The 20,838-nt window shown below is 37.6% G+C and overlaps 1 protein-coding gene across 1 annotated transcript in view; it reads right to left on the bottom strand.

Moving 5' to 3' along the window:
• PLPPR5 (phospholipid phosphatase related 5) overlaps positions 1 to 20,838 on the bottom strand; it is a 122,418-nt gene that overhangs the window by 8,324 nt on the left and 93,256 nt on the right. The window contains exons 4-5 of the mRNA XM_089919107.1: positions 16,559 to 16,735; positions 7,367 to 7,501 (exon numbers count right to left, since the gene is read on the bottom strand). Of these exons, the coding sequence (XP_089775233.1) occupies positions 7,367 to 7,501; positions 16,559 to 16,735 (312 nt within the window). The remainder of the gene's footprint in view (positions 1 to 7,366; positions 7,502 to 16,558; positions 16,736 to 20,838) is intronic.

The raw sequence follows: 20,838 nt of genomic DNA, 5'->3' as shown, positions 1-20,838 counted from the left end.
TTCTAGTCAGTAATGCAAGAATGAAGCAGTAATATTGAGTCCCTCCTTTATAAAATCTACAAATTATCATACTTTGACAATTTTATTAGCATTATCTAAGATTTGTCTCATTTTGTCATTGCTGTATTAATTTATTTTGTTACAGATCTTCTCTCTAAATGAATTTTATAATTTTGCCCTGTTTCTGTCACTGCATTTACCACAGTCAATTCTAATTAAGTCTATATTTAAATGGTTTCCATTTTTCCTGCCAACTCATTCATAATATGACTCTTCTCAATTTGAGAGCTCTAGATATTGGTGTTTTGCTCAGTTAACTGGTAAATATCTTCTGGTACGAGCAAATATCTTCTTTCATGAGTAATATAGTTCCTGAATTCTTACACATGTGGTGCTTTATGATTATCTTAACACTTAAATGACCTTTTGGGTGGGAATAGAATTCGTATGTCACCACCTTTTTCATGGAAACTCGGAAGACATTACTCCATTTTATTCTGGCATCTAATCCTATAGAGGGAGAAGTCTGAGGCTAACATGCTGTTAGTCTTGGGTGGTATATTAGTTTTGTGTGTATTAGTTTTCAGTAGGCACCCTGTATTTTAACCTCAAAAGCTCAGTTGGCTTCCAACAACAAATGTGTGTATATGCCTCCTCATACTACATGTTGGTGGTCAGGTTCTACGGATCTGCCCCAAGCTACAGGTTGGGTGTTGGTCTGCTTCCCATGACTTCCCATTCTGGGACTCAGGCTGTCAGAACAGCCCGTATCTGGAACACAGCCTTCTCCTGGAAGAAGGCTCAAGGGCAACAGGGTGGGCAGAAGCTCATGATGGCTCTACAAGTTTCTGGTTGATGGGTTATCTATCAGGTTCACTCACATGTTATTGATCAAGTCCAAAATAACTGGAGCAGGAAGGATACTCTGCGTATAGAAGAGGGTAGTTAATAATTGGGAACAACAATACCATCTACCACAATATTTATAGAATTCTTTCTTCAGTATTGAAATTTGAAAATTTCACTGAGAAATATCTAAATTCTGGTATATATTTTAATTTTCCCTTGTATCCTGTTAACCCTTGGAGCCTAAAGATTCAGATACTTATTTGGAAGGAAAGTTTACTTATAGTATTTCTCTGAATATTGCTATAGCTTCATTTGTCCTCTTCTTTAGCATCTACAGTGATTCACATGTTACATTTCTGTGGTATATCCTTCATATCTATTATTTTTACTCAGATCAATTTTATTCTCTTGTTCTTGTACTACGAATTCTGAAACCTGTCCTTAACATAACTGATTTCACTTTCTCCATTGTAGATTTTGTTCTTTATGGTTTCTAGTATTGGTTTTAATCTTGCCATGACATTCTTTTCTTACATTAGTTTCCTAATTGTTCCAGCTACCTTTCATCTCTCATTTCACATATTTTCTTTAATTTCCTTGACAGTAGAAAATAGATATTGTCTACAATGAATTCAATTATCTTGTAATCTTTTTTTTCCCTCAAAAACGTATTCTATCTCTTAAAATATGTCTCTCTTCTGTGTCATGAAATCATTTCAAAGGATTTAAGTAATTGTCCTGATTATTTATACTTGAATCAGAATAGATTTAGCTCAGTTTATCTTCCTAAACTGAGTGGGAGAAGATTCAAAGACCCCTGAACTGTTTTCTTGAATAGTCAGGGAATCCTTCACCTAGATCTTAAGCTGAAGAGCTGGAGAATGTAGTTTTATAATATCATTTTGATGATTTACCAGCCTGACAGGAGTGGGAGAAGAAGCTGAGGCCATGGACATTTCCAGGAAGGTCACTTTATTTCTATATGAAACTATATAGAAGCTATAATGAAACTATTCAGCTATGGCTGCTGAAATATCAGGACTGCTATTCTGTTCAGCTTAAACTCTACTACAGGAAGATGGCATCGTCCTTGGAGGCAGCTTATTTATTTTTATTTTTTTACCCATTTTATGGTACCCATTCAGTTCAGGAAAGGGTTCTTTCATCTGGCACGCGCCCATATTAATGAGAAGCCTGATCAGAGGAAAGCTTCTTGCCTGAAGGCTTTCTTTTGGTGTGTACTTGCCTATCTGCTAACCCTGCTTCAACATGGTGTTGGTCCAAGGTGCTGAATTGTGCTCTAAATAAGTCTTCTCATTCTCTTAAAGGTCATTCTTATCTCTTGTCCTCACTCTTTGAAATTTTGGAGGTATTACTGGGATCGTATAGGATTTTAGCCACTTCTGCAACATTGAACTTCTTTACTGGCAAAGAAAAATTTCAATTGTCCTTTGGTGACATCCATCAAACTGGATCTATTTACACTATATCTAGTAGAAATGCCTATAATTTTACTCTATCTTGTTTTCTCTCTGTGACACAGCTATTAAGATATTAACTCCTACTTTGCTCTTGCTAATATAGGAGAGTAAAGCTAATGAATATGTAAATGTTTCCATCTTCATTTCCTAGAAGGAGAGGCAGACTTTTGGTTTTTGGACTCCCGAGAGTAATTAATGGTGTCTTTGTGTTTTTGGAGACCTCCTGAAGCCAGCACCCCTGAAGATTCTGTTTGGGATGCATGGGCCCTTGAGGGCAGGAGCCAGAAAAGGATAAGTTTGAAAGGGAGGAGTGGTGCGACTTGGCTCCCTGGGGCCTTCGGTCAGTGGGATTTTGTGGCTCCTGCAAATGAGAGGCACCTACACACAGCTTGTGTCAGGGCCCCAGGACAGATAGGACCTGAAATGGAGATGACTGCAGGTGTGCCAAGGACAGCTGGACCCTGGGCGTGATACATAAAGGCATGTGAGCTACAACCAAGGTCTCCGTGCCCAATTTGGCAGAGAAAAATAAACCAAACACTCTCCAAAGGTTTGTGGGAGTCATAAGGAAGGGGCACAGGAATTTAAATTATTCCAGGGAAGTTTTTCCAAGGGACTTTGCTCAATCAAAACATATCAACAGTCAATACGAGGAAGCATAACCAAGACCTCCTCAGAGAGCAGCTGAAGAAAACTGAATAATTTTAAAACACTATAATTATTTTAGTTACACAATTTTTCATGAATATAGCCTCATTACAGGAAGATAAAGAGAAAATGAGAGAGAAAAGGAAGAAAGGAAGGAAGGAAGGGAGGGAGGCAGGGGAGGAAAGGGAGGAAGACAGAGACAGGAGAGAGAGAATCAGGTCCACTATGTCAGTTGCTCTCAGACTGGTGTCTGTGGGTACCCTGCCCCCTTCTCTCTCTCATCTATATGCTCTTTTCTTTCCTACTAGAGAGAAATATCTTGTGTGGTGTTTTGCACACCTGGCTTCGTCATACACAGACACATTTTATACATATCAACTTACAAAACTTTTACAACATACTAGAAAACTTTCCACATCTTGATTTACCTCATCCATTTTAACTGTGGAATAGTAATAATAATTATAATTCGTAATGATTAAGGGCTTCAGAGGTGCCAGACACTGCTCTAAAATGCTTGACTATTATCTTATTGAACTCTTACGACTATCATTCTATGAATCATTCTATGAAGGAGAAAACTGAGTCACAGAGCATTTAGGTAAGCTGCCCAAGATCAAAATTGTCCATAACTGCCAGCTAGTCTACCTCTAGAAACTGTAAGCAGAAGTACCACACTATAATGTACTGGATCCCATTGTAGGAATGTATCACAACTGATTTAATAATTCACTACAGATATACATTTAGACCTTTCATGATTTGATATTACAAACGGCTGTAATAAAGTTACTGGTAACTTAAATAAGTGGGCATTGAGATATGATGGGCTACTTTCCACAGGTGATTAATTCTTTTCATAAAACCAAAGGTAATGAATGTTCAGATTTATTTAGCCTTCAGAAAAATCATGACTTTTCCTCAAACTGTGGTAATTAACTATATGACAAACTCCCTATAATTAAGGGGTAAATTGCTGGCATTTTATAAGCAAGAACGTTTGCATGCTGTAATTACTCTGTAGTGTACCATCTATCAAACATGTACTTTGAACATGAGGTTATATAAGTACATAACTTCCAAAAGAAACCCTTTGCCTTCTCCATGTAAAACTGACAACCAGAAAATGATAGTTTGGCATAATAATGCTAAAACACTAGGCCATGCCTGTGGACCACACTTTAACACCGGGCCTCCTTTCTCTCCTCAGAGCGCCAGCTTTAAGGATTTAATGTCATTCTCCAACTATCGGTTATTAAGATCAACTTACTGGGGAGCGATTTGCATTCACTTGTTTCCCACTGTGAACTATGATGAAAAGCAATATATTTACTCCAAACATTCCTTATCACAGAAAGAAGAGAAAGCTACTGTGGGCTTCCCTGAAGTGATGGTCTTCTTCCCTTTCTGGCTGATGAGCTCAAATACATGTCCTCTCACCCGCAGAGCTCCTGGAGGAAACTCCTGAGACCCATGCTCTTCCTGCGGTCTATGTGAGTGAGGGCAGCAGACCACAAACTGCGCAGACAGCGTTCTGCCTTGCAGACAGGGATGGAGAGAGCGGAGAGGGAAGTTGGAGCTCAGCGGGGTGAGCGTAAATGTGCTAGGTGTGTGAAGGGGAGAATCAAATTAGATTCCAATCATCTTTACTGCCTAACTACTGGAGTGAAGACAAGGCACATGAATTTGTCATAAACAAAAATATTAATGAAAGAAAGAAGTTAATAAACACGGATCTCTTGCAATCTATGGATTCTAATAGAATATTTTTGCTTTCACCATCTAACATCTTAAAAGTCACTATAAATAAAAATGAATTTGCATAAAATCAAGAACAGAAATATTTTAATAACTTAATATACATAATGATGTAATGGTATATAAGAATATCTGGCAATGCTAGTAGACCACTAAAGAACCGTTATGCAAATAAATATGTTAAAAAGCAGAAGACTGTGATTTTTGTTCAAGTTAATATATTGAGAGCTATATAAAATAAAGACTCTATTTTTTACCCTGACCATTTTCTTCAAAGTATGTTTAAGATCTCTTCCTAAATTCTACTGTTTTCTATATTTAATTTAAAATTAAACAAGATTGAATTTTATATGTATTATTCACTTATATATTTCATCACATAGGCATGTGTCTTGGATTACTATGTTGTATAATTTTTCTTTGCTGTTTATCAGTGATATGGACATTTGCAAACTGCTTAACTACTTGGAAGTTCAGTTTTCTTAACTGTATAATGAGGAAATTTATTATAAGAGGGCATCAACTAAACCACTGTAGAAAAAAGATGAAAACAATCCAATGACTCAAAGAGAAAAGAAATTTATTTGTTTTTCAGAACCATCTAGGGTATGTATGTGGACTGCTCCATGAGCTCACCCAGAACCTACGCTGTCAAGGAGAGGAGGTCGTCTTTAAAACTTAAAGACTATTCCAGTCATTTACCTTTTCCATTTGGCGAGAAGGAGTACAGAATGTCCAGGACAAGAGTTTTCAAAGAGATGACCCAGAGGTTGTTGCACCTACCCTTCTGCTCACATTGTATTGGTCTAAACTTGGTTGCATGGTCACACCTAACTGCAAGGGAAGCTGGGAAAAAGACTACAGCTGGGCAGCTGTGAGTGTAGCTAAAATTGGAGTGGGAAATTTCAGTAACTAAAAGGAAGAAGGGGAGAAGGAATATTGGTCAACTATTAGCAGTCTTTGCCACTAATAATACTCAGCTTTAAAAATTGTTGTAAAGAACAAAATTCTACTTGTAGAGCACAGAAGTGTTTTTGTGGAAGCAATCAGCATAGTATTTGACACATTCTGAATGATCACTAAATGACCATTGCTATTTTATTACCATCATCATCATTATCTAGTGTCTCTGTCCTCATCTAAATGCTTGAATTCCTTCCGCAGTATCATGGATAAGTGATTATTTAGCTATTCTTGAATCCCTATAGTAAAAAGAAATTTCATTGCTTTTAAGGTGGGAATTCCACTTTCAGAAAGTTGTTACTACTTACCAGACATTATTTATCTTTCTACACTTTCATTTCTTTCATCCTAATTGTGATCTCTGAACAAATCGCATCCCTCTGCCATACAGCAGTACTTCAGATATTTATGGGAAGATATTGCTTCTTTCTTGAGTTTTCTCTTCCTATAAACTAACCATTTTTGTTCCTTCCAGTCTCTTATAATCCATGATTTTGAGTCCACTCACCATCTTAGACACATCTATTTGCTCACTTAACAAATATTTATTGTCAGTTTTTCTATTTTATCAATATTCACCTTTAAACCATGTTGCCAAGGGCAGTACACAGTACACCAAGTTGGTCTGAACAAAGCAAACCGTCAAACCCCTCATTCAGGATATCATTTTCCCTAAGTGGGACTTAAAAACCATATTAACTTCTGGAAGACATATCATGCTGTTCACCCAAGTTGAATGGTAGACTTCTATACTCTCTGAGCCTTTTTCATTTGTGCACTTAACCTAGACATACCCTACCCTACAGGAACTTTTTTAAAAAGTCCAAATACAAAACACTTCCTTTATTTCTAGTTAATTGTTAGTTGTATCTTTGTTGTACTCTTCCAAGAATTTTTATTCTTTCATCCAATGTATTAATTATCCCTCACAGACTCAGACCATCTAAACCGCCAATTAGCATGTAACTGAACTCTTCATTTAAGATATTGATCAAAATCTGGACGTGGACAGGGCTGAGGAGAAGCCATTAGTAACCCTCTGAGCAGTCATTTAAAGTCTCAAGAAAAGTTATTGTCATCTACCTGCTTCTCTGTTCATTGCTATGCCCAATGAGGCCTTGACCTGCCATTCAAAGTGCTACCTAGTCAGGCTCCCTTCAGCCCAAGCTGACCCCCAGTTCCCCCCCTGAGCAGGAGAGCATGACTGGTGATTCCCTGCTGCCAGAACTTGATACACTGAGGTTCAACAAATATTTACCGAGTCCTGATTATGTGCCAGTTGTTACACTAAGCAGTTTCTCATATAAGTGAGGCATGGAAGAAATGGAATATATGCTATGAAAAAATGCTTATATTCTCAAGTAAAACTATCTTATTATTTTGCCCATGTATGGGACCACTGTATAACATTCCTATCTTGAAGCTATGGCAACTTACAGAACGCATCCCATGTACAGACTCAGCATTTAGCGTGAGGGATTTGAAGAAATATTTTCCACGTGATATGCATTTTTCTAAGATGTTGTATTCAGTGACTAAATTCTTGCTAAATACCACGTTAGACTCTGAGCTTGTTTTAGTAAATCAAAAATGACTGTGTAGGAACTCTCAAGAGTAATTATTCATTTGCTCTAACAATCACATTTAGAATTTAAATTATGAATCACCTGTACAGATGTTACCTTTTCCAAAGGACTTTCTACTCGAGGAATGCTGATCATTGGCATCTGTGCCAGATTATCTGTGTGTATATGCTCATTTTCTGGTTGTCTTCCTTTGAAATTATTTACCACACACACGACCTAAAATTTTGGGAAAAAATACAGTTAAAGCAAAGCCATGCTCCTTATAACTATGACCCTTGTGGATAGCCTGATAAAGCTAATCACAGTAATAAAGTATTGGAATTACTTAAATATTACACGTCTATAACTTTACATCCAGATTTATTTTGTGTAAATTTTAATGGTTAATCCAGTGCAAGCATGTTCAAGAACATTCATCAATTAATATGTAGCTCAGTTAATAATGACAATTTTATTATTCCAAAATTTTCATTAAATTAACTTATAGTCAATGCTCAAATCAATCCAAAAATAAGATCATAACCCTATAAAAATTCATAGCAAGCTAACCTTTCCTTATTGTGGCTAAAAATTCATAGCAAGCTAACCTTTCCTATTGTGGCTAATAAATGCTAATCATTTCCCATTGCTTTAAGATCATTACATTCATAATAAACCTTCTACAATTGGCACTTTCTAATTTAGTAGCATCCTTTAATTAATCTAATTTATTGTCTATTATTGTATCCCACATATATTTGGCATTTCGACAATAGCTTACTACTGCTACCACTGAAATAGAAGAACTTCTACATAAAGGAAACTGGTCCTTGTTTCAATTATGCCACTTATATCCCACTTATATCCCATAAGTGACAGAATTTGAATTAAACCAGAAGTTCTCATATTCTAGTGTGCATAAAATAAAGTTCTGGCACTTTTAAAAATGCACATTCCGAAGCCCTCTCCTAAAAATTCTGATTTCACAGATGAAGGATAAGGCCTAGGAGTTGCCACTTTTAAAAGGCATTCCTGGTCTTCCCTGGTGGCGCAGTGGTTGAGAGTCTGCCTGCCGATGCAGGGGACACGGGTGCGTTCCCCGGTCCGGGAAGATCCCACATGCCGCGGAGCGGCTGGGCCCCTGAGCCATGGCCGCTGAGCCTGCGCGTCCGGAGCCTGTGCTCCGCAACGGGAGAGGCCAAAACAGTGAGAGGCCCGCGTACCGCAAAAAAAAAAAAAAAAAAAAAAAAAAAAGGCATTCCTGAAGCTTCTGATGTAGGTGAGTCAAACTTTAAGAAATAGTGATTTATTCCTGTCTTACCCCTACGTTCTTCATGACATTTTTTTTTCTTAAATTCCATATATATGTGTTAGCATATGGTATTTGTCTTTCTCTTTCTGACTAAGACAGGAATAAAGACACAGACCTACTAGAGAATGGACTTGAGGATATGGGGAGGGGGAAGGGTAAGCTGTGACAAAGTGAGAGAGAGGCATGGACATATACACTACCAAACGTAAGGTAGATAGCTAGTGGGAAGCGGCCGCATAGCACAGGGAGATCAGCTCGGTGCTTTGTGACCGCCTGGAGGGGTGGGATAGGGAGGGTGGGAGGGAGGGAGACGCAAGAGGGAAGAGATATGGGAACATATGTATATGTATAACTGATTCACTTTGTTATAAAGCAGAAACTAACACACCATTGTAAAGCAATTATACTCCAATAAAGATGTAAAAAAAAAAAGTAATAGTGATTTAAACAATTCAGGAGAATTATTTGTTATTATTTGCTTATATTGAACTAATGGGTAAGCTATTCTTGAGTCTTCTTTTTCTGGGTTTTATATTCTATTATCAAACCAAAATATAGAACTTACTTGCAGTTTATAACCTAACATTCATTTAAAAAAATAAATGCTTAATATACAAGTATAAATTTACACTGTATATTTTTCACAAATCCTCCATTGGAAAGCCTTTCCTTTAGTAGGGCTCATTACTGAATATTTTCAAAGGCCAATTAGATCTTGGTTACTCTCCAGTTTTTAAATAAAATTTTCAAATCTACAAAATAACACATACTCTGAGACTTTATCTCAGAAAAAAAATTTCCTTGCGAATTGCTATATACTTATTATCCTTCCACTTCCTTGAATAATTACAGATCAGAAGCATAGATCAAAGCCTGATTATTTGATACCTCAGCTTCATCACTGCCATCAAGATGTTTAAAGTAAGGGATGGCAAAGGCTTAGAGATGGGTACTTGATAATCCTTCTATCAAATGTTGACCCTGTAAAGGACTAATAGATAGTGTTGTGCCTGTAATGGGCAGATAGTATATATTTTTGATTTTGCAGGCATACAATCTCTGCAGCAAGTACTCAGCTCTGCCATTTTGGCGTGAAAGCAGCCAGAGGCAATTCATATAGGAATAGGCATATCAGTGTCCCAATACAACTTATCACACAGCTATATTTAAAATGGATAACCAACAAGGACCTACTGTATAGAACAGGGAACTCTGCTCAATAATCTGTAACAACCTAATTGGGAAAAGAATTTGAAAAAGAATAGATACATGCATATGTATAACTGAATCACTTTGCTGTACACCTGAAACTAACACAACATTGTTAATCAACTATACTCCAATATAAAATAAAAAGTTTAAAAAAAAATAAGCAGCAGGCCAAATTTTGCCTATGGGCTGTAGTTTGCCAACTGACTACTGCCAAGAGCACAAAGAATATAATCAAGAATTTTAGCCAACAACAACATAACAAACAGCAGTTTCATACCCATTTCATGACATATATACACACACATGCACATTTCCCTTTTCATTAATATTATAAATTAATGGAAAATCGGCAGATGAAAAACACTGCTACAAATTCTTCTGAATTAAAATTTGCTAAAATAACTATGTACATAGACAAAAGGAAGTCACTAGATGAAGAAACATTCATCTAGAGTTAATATGGGCTACTGAAATTAGTTTAATTGCTTTTAACGCTATTTAGGTTTGGAAAACTCTTTGAAAGGTATTATCAGTTATCTCTTTACCTTAATTGAGGGTCAGGACAACACCCCATTGAAGCAGCTAAGAATTCACATGTGAAATATTTAAATGCCTAACACAGAGTAGATATTCATTAAAGCATCTATTAACATAATGATTACTCTTCATTACTGTTATTATTTAAATCATAAGGAAGGAAATTACCAAATCTTCCCTAGAATCATATTCAAATATTTAGTAAGTCTTGTAACGTTCACAAGCATGAAACTGATATCCTATTAGAAAAATACTCAAAGAAAAGCAATTGACCTGTCTTTTTGATCCTGAGTCTGTAAGTTCTTGAACAGTCCTCTAGGTCTCAGTCTTCTCAATTTGAAAGTGAAGAGTTTGCAATAGATTAGCAAGTTAGCTCCATTTCTTTGTTTGGCAAAGGTATGAAAAATTCAACAAATGTTCAAAATAAAACCCAAGATGCGCCCATCTCCTGGCCCTACTCCAAAACTTGATCTTCTTCTGGACTCTCTCAGGGAAAGGCAATACCCCTCACATTCCCGTTCACCTAATGCAGTTGCACGAGGCTGAAAACTTGGACACCTCTTATACTCAAGCATTCACTCAATTTGCTCAATTTTCCTTCCTAAAGATTTTGATTTCTTATATCTACTTTGTTCTATCTCCGACACCGACTCCATCGACTAAGCAATCACCACCGCTTGCCTGAATTCCTACATGGCTTTCTAAAGTCTCCCTAAATCCAGTCTTGCCTCCCTCTGATCCCTTCCTACAAAGAAGTGAGAATGGTCTGTCCAAAATGCAAATTGTATCATGTCAACCTTCTTAAAACCACTTTGTGGCTTGGCTTCTCATCAAGTGTAAACTCTGGCCCACCTTTCAACCTTCCTTCTTGGTTATCTAAACACCTTCTGCTCCCTTTCACTGCCTTTTGCTCGGAATACTCATCTCCACTGTCTTTGGGCACCATATCTTACTCATCTGTGGTATCACCATCTCCCCTCCACTTCCTTACTAGTCTTCCTTGACCCTAGGCTGTTTTTGTTTGTTTGTTTGCTGGCAAGGACCTGTGATTCTTTTCATCCAAGCACCTATCTCTAAATGAAATCATACATCTGTTAGCATAGTGTTTTGGTTGATGTGATTTTCTTTCAAGGTTGTCAGCTCCATGGTAGCAGACATGTTTTTTTTTCTGATCACTATTGTATTCTCAGTGCCACCGTGAATGAACAGATTAATGAATGAGCATGTATGTATCCAGCCTAAAAATTCTCAAATTTTCTAACGTTCCTGTACAATTTAAAGTGATTTTCTTTTGAAACATTCTATTTTTACATTAGTGGTTTCCATGAGTGTAATTCTACCCTCTCTTCCAAAAAATGACACTCCTAAGTCACCGTTACACATAGATTTTTGTTTCCTTTATCCGGTAGTGATAATAAATTAATCTGATCCATCTGTGATCATTTTCTCTCTTGCTTGTGGCAAATAAAACATCTCTGTTGTATGGGGCTACGTGCATGGGCTTTGGGGTCAAACAGGCCTGGGGCTTAATCCCGGGCTCTTTCATTTACTAACTTTGTGAGTCCAGGCAAGTTACTTAATATAACGAGACCTGTTTCTCTTATCTGAAAACTGAGGACAATAATAATTACATCTCAACATGCTGTTATGAGGATTAATTGAGTTAATATAGTAAAGAGTATTCAAATAGTTCCTATTTTTATTATTATGATATCACATATGTCAACCCGACAAGCTTTTGCTTTGGCTCAGTAAACTTGAACTTTTCTGCTGGACACTAATATGCATCTTTGTTGTAAGTGCTTTGAGGCACACATTTTTATAAAACAATATTAGTCAATCTACACCTATTGTTCAACTAGTATTTGCTTTGTATTTTCCTAAGCTTGGGGATTGTGTTCTCTAACTTTGAAGAAAAGGCACGTGAGATAAGAATAATAAATTTACTACAGAAGGTAATTACTTGTTAAGACTGTAACAGGACTGACTTCAAGTGCAGTGGAAATTCAGGAAAAATGGGAGAACCATGTAATCAGGGACACTTCCTGGGGAAGCTGGGATTTGTCTAAGAAAAATCTCAAGTGCATAAAGGATTTGAATACAGTCATCAAAGGTGAAGACCATGATACCTAGAGCCTTCTCTGTACCACACACTCGACTGCCTTTATTATATATGTGATTTCCCTTAACCCTCAAAAGAGCTCTGGAAAGTAAATAAAACAGTTCATTCATTCATTCATCAAATATTTCCTGAGAACCTCCTATGTACCAGACCCAATACTGAGAATACACAGTGATGAAAACAAATAAACACCTTCTCTGTGAGTGGCTTACATTCCAGTGGGTTTGATAGCAAAAAACAAAACCAAAAATATTACATGTGTTATATTAAAAGTTGAATTACACAGTGGAGAAAAGTGAATAGGAAATGAGAAAAGGAGTCCTTGGGGAGGGGTAATCACTTTAAATACAGTTCAGGGGAGGCCTCACTATTTTAGGGATGATGAAGGGCTAAGTGACTTGTATGATGTCACACATCCAGCAAAAGTGGCAAAAAGAAAAAGTGGCAACAGAAGGATTCAACCTAGGTTTGTCTGACTCCCACTCCTGTTTTGCTCTCTAAACTATACAGAGGAGTGGGTGTTCCAGCTGAGGCAACACACAGGCCAGACAGAGCCTGTCTGTGTAAGACAGGAAGAAAACTGACTGGATTCCAAGTGCAGGAGTTCCACTGCAACGAGGGAAACATAAACTTGGCTGGGAAGAGTGAAGCCAGACTATGGAGGATCCCAGAAGTTCAATGGAAGTGTCTGATTTAATGCAGCAGGAAAGAGGGTTTTGTTTGTTTGTTTGTTTGTTTTGCTTTGTTATTGGCAATGAATTATGGTATCATGTGTATGAAGCAGAATGTGAGGTATTTGGAGGAAAGTCTGAAGTGAGCAGGCAGCTAGGAACCCGTTGATATAATAGAGGTAAGAAGTTTTGATCTCTAAAATCGAGAGGCTATGGTCAGAACAGTGCAGAAATACGACATGGGAGAAAGACTCTGTGGTGGAAATGAACTGGAACTAGATCAATCACTGGGTGTGGGGGTGAAGGAGGAGAGTGGGTCAAAGGCAAACGCTAGACACCAGGTGTGGGTGATGGGGGATGTGAATGCCTTCAACTGACACGCAGAGTCTTGGAGTAGGTTACTGTTAATTTTATTTTGGAATCATTTTAGTGATCTGCACACACTGAAGGATCACTGGAAACACCCCAGCATATTGTAAGCCAGAGCTGTAGTCACTGCTTGAAATAAATATTCTACTTAGTTGCCCAAATGAGAAATCCGAGAATCATCATAGATTGCTGCCTGCTTCACCCTCGTCATCTCCAATGTTCCATCAAGCTCCAAAACATTCCACCTCCCAAATACCTCCCGATAGCCTCCCCTCTCTCTGTGCCCTCAGAGGCCCGATTTGTGCCATCTTATTTCCCTGGTTCTGCATAACTTGTCTCCTCTATCTTCACCTGGAGTTTTATTTTCCAGAAAACATATTTTCCCCAAAGCACAAATCTTATCAGAAAGTAAAAGGACTGACAGGAAACAAACTCTCACTTACAGAAATTACTTCAGTCATCCATGTGGCCATGCACTGAATATACACACCATTTTGTTCAACTTTTATAAATCCTTATAATGATCCTTTAAGGAGGCTGTTTATAGCCTCCTTTAAAGAGGAAGAAACTGAGGGTTGTTTAATGGCACAAACGGAGTAGATAAAGAAGCTGGGATTCAGATTCAACCAGGCTGTTTTTCTCTGTTTCAACTCACTTGGACCCTGACAGAGGCTCCCAAATCACCTACGTTTTTAAACAAAAGTCTATGTTATTGTCATAACATACAAGACCTTTCAGAGTATTCCCTTGTGTGCTCTTCCACTCCCCTTTCTCGTCACTCGTGCTGGATGTCTGGTACCATTTCCGGGTGCCATGTTCTCTCAGATGCACATGGCGCCTTGGGCCTAGACTATAGGAGAGGCTTCATACATACTTATTTTATGAAGCATTTAATACTGCCTCTGTGCTCTGTGCTCTTTGCCCCTCATTCCTTATGCCCCAGGCTAGACCTACCTGCGTTACAAACCTTTCAAGTTTATAAATTATCTCCTCTTTTTGATTTGTCCCTAATCCCAACAGGGTAGATGTCTTGAGTATCTGTACCTCTACCATTACATTTACCCTCTATAGAACTCTTTGTGTCCATCTTGTTCCACCTGACCGCGATCTACTTGAGTACTTGGATTGTATCTTTTTCGTGTATTTATTCCCAGCACCAAGCACAGTGCCTGGACTAGAATAGGGTCTCAGTAAATGTTTCTTTCACGAAGGAAGAGAGGGAGGGAACGTTTGAGGGAATAACCTGACTATTCCTCCCTGACCCCGGAAACAGATTCCCACAGCAGACAGGTCATGTTTATCTGAGCCTCCTGGCAGCCCCAGTTCTTGACACCTTGCCTGGCACCTGTAGGCACTCACATTCATAAACAGTTGGGAATGAACGTATAAAAGCTTGTTTAGCCGTTACGTGGTTAAAGCGTTTTCACATGACCTTTTTATAAGGTCATTTTCCTGGGTGCGTGGGAATGTCTGAAGGGGCCTGTGGAATGTTCTAAATATGTGCAGTAGGAGGGTCTTGAACCCAAGGGGTATCCAGAGCCCAACTCATCATTCACCACATGGTTCTCAGATAAGGAAGCGACAGGGAAGACATGAGGGCTCTAGATTTCACAACGCAGGGGGTCACGACATTCACTGGCAGTAAAGGGAAGGTCGTAACAGCCACAGGAGGATAAGACGAAGCCTGATGAGATGCTAGCAAAGATGTTCTGGACCCGCAGAGCTGCAACGCAGTTACGTCTGACAGCAGTGTTTTAAAACTTTGACTTTTGGCATGCTCTTTGTCCTGCCTATGATTATTTTCTTAGGATTTATGTAAGATGCTTTCTGTTTTGTTCTGTTTTTATAAAAAGTTAACCTGTTTCAATTGTGATAAGTGACAGCAAGGGAAAGGTTTTGGCCCAAGCGTGGGTGGGCCCCAGTTTTCCTGAGGCTACAGGATATCTCTGAGAAACAGAGGAGGGTGAGCCTAAGTCTCTCAGGACTTTGGACATCAGAGGGAGTGACATCAGCAAGAAAAGCAGCACAGGGTCTAGAGAGGGATCAGGGGATAGTCACCACTTTACCGCAGGAAGTTCTAGAAGAAATAACCTCCTAAAATGCCCGACACATAGATAGTGCCCAAAGCTTTGGTAGAAGAAAGGTTCATATAAGTTTTTGCTTACTGCTTATGAACTAGTGAAAATAAACTGAAGAAGGAAAGTTACTCTGGAGAAACAATTTAAATATAATAAAATTAAAATAAAGTGTTTCTTATAATGTGTCAATGCAAAAATATGTTTTGATTTATACAGTAGTCTACACATTTTTTCCATCTGGGTAAAATATCCATACTTATAATGGATTGATTAATTCTACAGCCAGACTGAAGTATATTTTCCAACAACTAAAACCTATAGACATATTCCAAGGGGATTTTATCATAAGAGTAGAGATGACTTCATCAGAAGTCACTACGTATGCTCTTCACTCCTCGGCAAAATCTGATTTGCGCGACGTTGTCTTGGAAACTATCCCTGGGTTTTTAGTCACTGCAGGGAACCGGTTCATCTCACAAGTGAGGTTCACCTGTTATCAGGTGCTGAGACTTGGCGGCTCACTAAGAGTACTGCGCAGAGGCACCAGGGCACTTTGGGATGGTCTACATACTCCAGGATGCAAAGTGCCATGAGGAAACTTTTAAAATATTCAAACAACCCAGTTTTAAAAACCATCTGGGGAGGCATGAGTGTTTTTAGCCCCTTTCCATTTTACATGAAAATATTTTGTTCACCTTTAAATGTAGAATATATTGGGTTGGCCAAAAAGTTCGTTCAGGTTTCCCGTAAGATGTTACGAAAAACCCGAACGAACATTTTGGTCAACCCAATGTGTTTTCTTCACCCCCAAACCTGACTTTGGGCAGAATAAACGAGGGAGCAGGAAGAAACGAATGACTTAAAGCATAAATATTTCTATTTGCTATACCACCTTTTGACAACTAAACCCAGTGATTCACACCTGTATTTTCTAATAGGTGGTTATACACGTTGATTAAGAAACAAATTATATTTAGAGAAATTTGTACTTACCAGAAATACTGCTATAGATATTCCAACCAGAAAGCCTGCTATCACATCGGACCAATGATTTCGATATTCTGCTACTCTGTTGAGCCCAGTAAGAAAGGCCAAACACATTAAGCCCAGGCATAGAACAGGCTTAGCAAGTCTTGTTCCTTTGGCTTTGATTGTGTTGGTAATGTACATCTGAAATAGTAAATGAAAAACATGACTTTCCATGAACTTATTTCCTTGATATACACCTCATATATGTGTCTGTACATATATATATTTATTGACATAGATATGCCTATATAGTTCAAATAATTAACTGAAGTTTATGAATTTTTTGAAAGAATTTCTTAAAAGTAGAGTTTAAAAGTAGTGATTAGTTCATTTTACTTACCTTATATTGACTAATGGCCAATTCTTATGTACTAGTAATTATCTAAGATACTGAGTGCAGACATTCCAAGTGACTTTTTTTTAACTTTTAATGTACTTATTCTTGTTTTATCTGAATTTACATTTTAGATCAATACTATTAGAAGGGGAAAACTGATGAATGAATGTTTTTAATGTTTACATTTTTGTATACCATATGGAGAGGATGCATACTTTATAAAAATTAGAAGTTGTGAGTATAGTTATAAAAAACAAAATGGAGTGGGTTTCCACTAAACAGATACTACTTTGAAAAAAGAATTTAAAGTTCAATACAGTGCCAAGGTTTGCTTTTATGCTGTTACCTGAAATTGTGAAATTACTTTGTTTTAACCAAATTTTATCAACCAGCATTAGGACAACAAAAATAAATTAACGATGATGGGGGAAATGTGTCAGCTAAAGCCAAAACAAAACAATTAGTAAACACCTACATTTTTGGCATCTTCACATATGCTAATGAAGAACAATTAAGTGTCAGCTGATTGCACAGAATGAAATGCCTTCAAGTTGTGAGCCACCATGCTCAAAAAACCCAGTCTTTCCCCCAATCTGATTTATTCTATAGCTCAATTGCTCATAACTTAAACCATGTGTTCCTATATAAGTGAATCTGTTGACTGTGAAGGAAATGTGTCAGTTATTATTTCAAGTCACTAGTAAAGTAACTATTAAAGAGATGGCTTTGACAGTGCAATCAGTTTTTATGATATTAATGTCAGAATCTGATACTGATAATATAATCAGAAAAATACTTAGAAATGCATATAACCACTTGCCTATTGTCCTCAGTTGAATAAAAAATACATTTGCCTAAGAGATTAAACCAAAATCAGCACTTATGCTTTTAGTTCATGGCAGCCATTTTAGAATGCTATGAAATTCAGTAATTATCTTTTCTCTTTTTTTTTTTTTTTTCTGGGCACGTTTGCAGCCCTGTTAGCTGCCAGTACACACTGTATGAATATTTAAACAGTTCATGTGATACAAGGCTTCTACCTAGCCAAGTTCTAGCTCTTTGCAATCTATCCCTGGTCCCGATACTCTAGGGAAAAAAAAGCTGGATTATCTCCATTTTGGGCCTATGACCTTCAGAGCTATGTCTGTGTATTCTAAGCCTGTGCTTGAAAGAGCTAAATAATCTCAGTTAAGAAGAATAAGTATACATGAGAGGGAAATAGGAGGAGATGAGAAAGAGAAAATGGTGCTTTTGCCATTCTGAGAGAATATATTAAAGAGTTTTGCCCACATGAGTAACAAGGCAAGAATATCACACCACTTCAGGTGTCCAGTGACGCACCTAATAGAGTAATTCCTTATTTGACTCGTGCATATAAACAGGGAGTGAAATTTGAGCTGCTTGTGGGATTTTCTGTAACACAGCTATGCGGCCGATTACTAACTTCTTACCTTTGCATTTCTTCACATCTGTCAGAACGCTAAAGACATCCTATCCTTATTAAAACAAAATGAACGTGAAATGATAACTGAATAGTATTAATACCGCTAATACTTATTATAGCTATGATTGAATGAGGCTGTTCAAGGCAATGTTCTAAGCATGTTACTTTACTTATTAAATCCTCAAAATAACTATATTAGTAAGAAATCATCATTACCTTCATTTTATAGATGAAAAAATTGACTCAAGACAAAGCTTACTATGAAGAATATACAACTTAACTATTGGGGGTGGCACTTTTGAGAAGGAGAGATGTCAATGGGAAGTAGGGGTAAAGCACTTTGATGCCTTTAACCTTTGTTTCTTTCTTGACTGATTTCTTGCCTAGAGAAAATGGCATAAGCTAAGTATCAGTGAATGCAAGAGAAATGAAATTAAAAATAAGGGAAAAAAGGCCACCATAGTACATAGCAGTGAGGCTACATCTATACTCTACTATTAGGAAAAAGTAGGAAGTAGTATATATGTGGTTTGTGTGGAAAATCTCCTACAGAATCTGTATGGCTTTGGAAAACATTTGCCTTCTCCTTCAACCCCAGAGGCCATCACAGATAGAGCTCAGCCCTAACTTATCCAAATTGTGTAGGCCTATAGTGATCTGTGACCTTGGGCTACAATCCTCTGAAGTGTCTCTCTTGAATTTGAGTTTATTCCTAAGATTCTCTATGACTTAAGCATTGTTTATAAAGGGTCCCAAGACACAGTCTGGCCACTATGCAAACTCATGAAAAGGCTTTTATATTAGGAATAGCCTGGGATTTGGCTCTTCCCCCACCAGATCCCCACTTAATGTCCAGAACCAGAATAGAAGATAATTGAATTTTAAGCGTTATGGGAGAAGGACGACATTTATTCAAATAATTTCAACTTTAAAGTGGGTCACTGTAGTGCTTTATAATGCACAGATTTTTCTGTACCATAATCAGTTGACATAGATGTCACAAAAGAAAAATTTGAGTTTGCACTTATATGTACTAGGAAACTTTTTGGTACTTATGAATGTAAGTGCCTTTTAACCAGTCTAATTGTGTTATCCTTACAGGAGGTCTATTATACCTAATTTGCAGAAGAGGAAATTATAGCATGAGAATCTATTAAGCAAGTTGGACACAGGACAGGAATTGATTATTTATGCTCTCTTGGTTTTTAATTCACTTATGAAACCATCTAGGTTAACCAGATGTCAAAATGTAGCTAAAATAAAACACAAACAGAAGGGTGTGTAATCTGAGCAGGATGGTATCTGCTCAGTCCTCAAGGGTCAGTGAATGCTCACTACCTCATAGGCCAAGCCATTTAGCCATTATTAGGCAGTTCTTATTCGTCAATCCCATAAATATCTATTAGCCCCAAGATGCAGAAAGTTAAAACCAGTCATTTGCTACCTACTAACAGTGAGGTGTATATTCTTCTACACATTTTTTCCTTGCTTATACAATATATACAATAATTGACACACATATAAAGGGGTTTTGCTTACTTGTTTGCTTTTACTAAAATATAATCTCAATGCCCATGTAGTAAAGTGAATGGACTCACTTGTGAGAATATTAATCTATCTCTTGGGTAAATGAGAAAGCACTGTACAATTTTAAAACAATACTATTATAAAATAAAAACACAAATGTTTGTGTTTGTTAATTACTTACTATACACCTGAAACTGTTATTCAAAGAGGAGGCATCTAGGTTAGATCCAGAAGGATGAGTACGAGTTCCCGGCAAAGGGGAAATGGGGGTAAAAGGTGTCCTAGACCCAGGGAGAGCATCTGTAACCCTGCTATGCGCTCCCCAAGCACCTGCGTCGTCCTCTCCCAGAACACTTACCACAATGTGTGGTTTATACTCATTTGGGTTGTTCCCTTCACTACAGTGAGGACACAGAAGGCAGATCTGGAGTCTGCACTGTAAGCCCTGAGCTTAGCACTTTGCCTGAAACACAGTAAGCACTCAAAAGACTTACTAGACTTACTAAATAAAAGAACGAATAAATGAAAAATGCAAAGGCACAAGACAAAGAGTATGGAGTATTTTCTTCATAGCATTTGTCACTATTTAAAATCATGTTCCCCATTTCTGTGTAGGTATATCTGTTGCCTCCACGAGAATATTCCATTAGAATAAAACTTCTGTCCATTCACCATTCTACCTGAAATGCACAGAACTCCTTTTATGTAGTAGGTATTCAAAAATGTTGAATTAATGAATGCATGAATGGCATGCTTGGGGAAAAGTGAAGTTTTGAACTCTTTTATTGTCAGAAAATACACATCGCTATCAGAAATTGTCTTGCATATGCATGTGTTTAGTTGCTATTGTTTCTCCTCCTTGTCTATCTCATATTGCCTGGATCAAAACCTGGTACAGGGTAGGCACCTGTGATAGAAAGAATATTAGCCCCCTAA

The sequence above is a fragment of the Delphinapterus leucas genome, chromosome 1 (genome assembly GCF_059928025.1).
Source record: "Delphinapterus leucas isolate spDelLeu-1000000601 "Yukka" chromosome 1, BTC_Dleu_Yukka2, whole genome shotgun sequence".
Classification (NCBI taxonomy): domain Eukaryota; kingdom Metazoa; phylum Chordata; class Mammalia; order Artiodactyla; family Monodontidae; genus Delphinapterus; species Delphinapterus leucas.
Note: the sequence above shows the minus strand (reverse complement) of the source record. Positions and strands in the feature narration are given on the sequence as shown.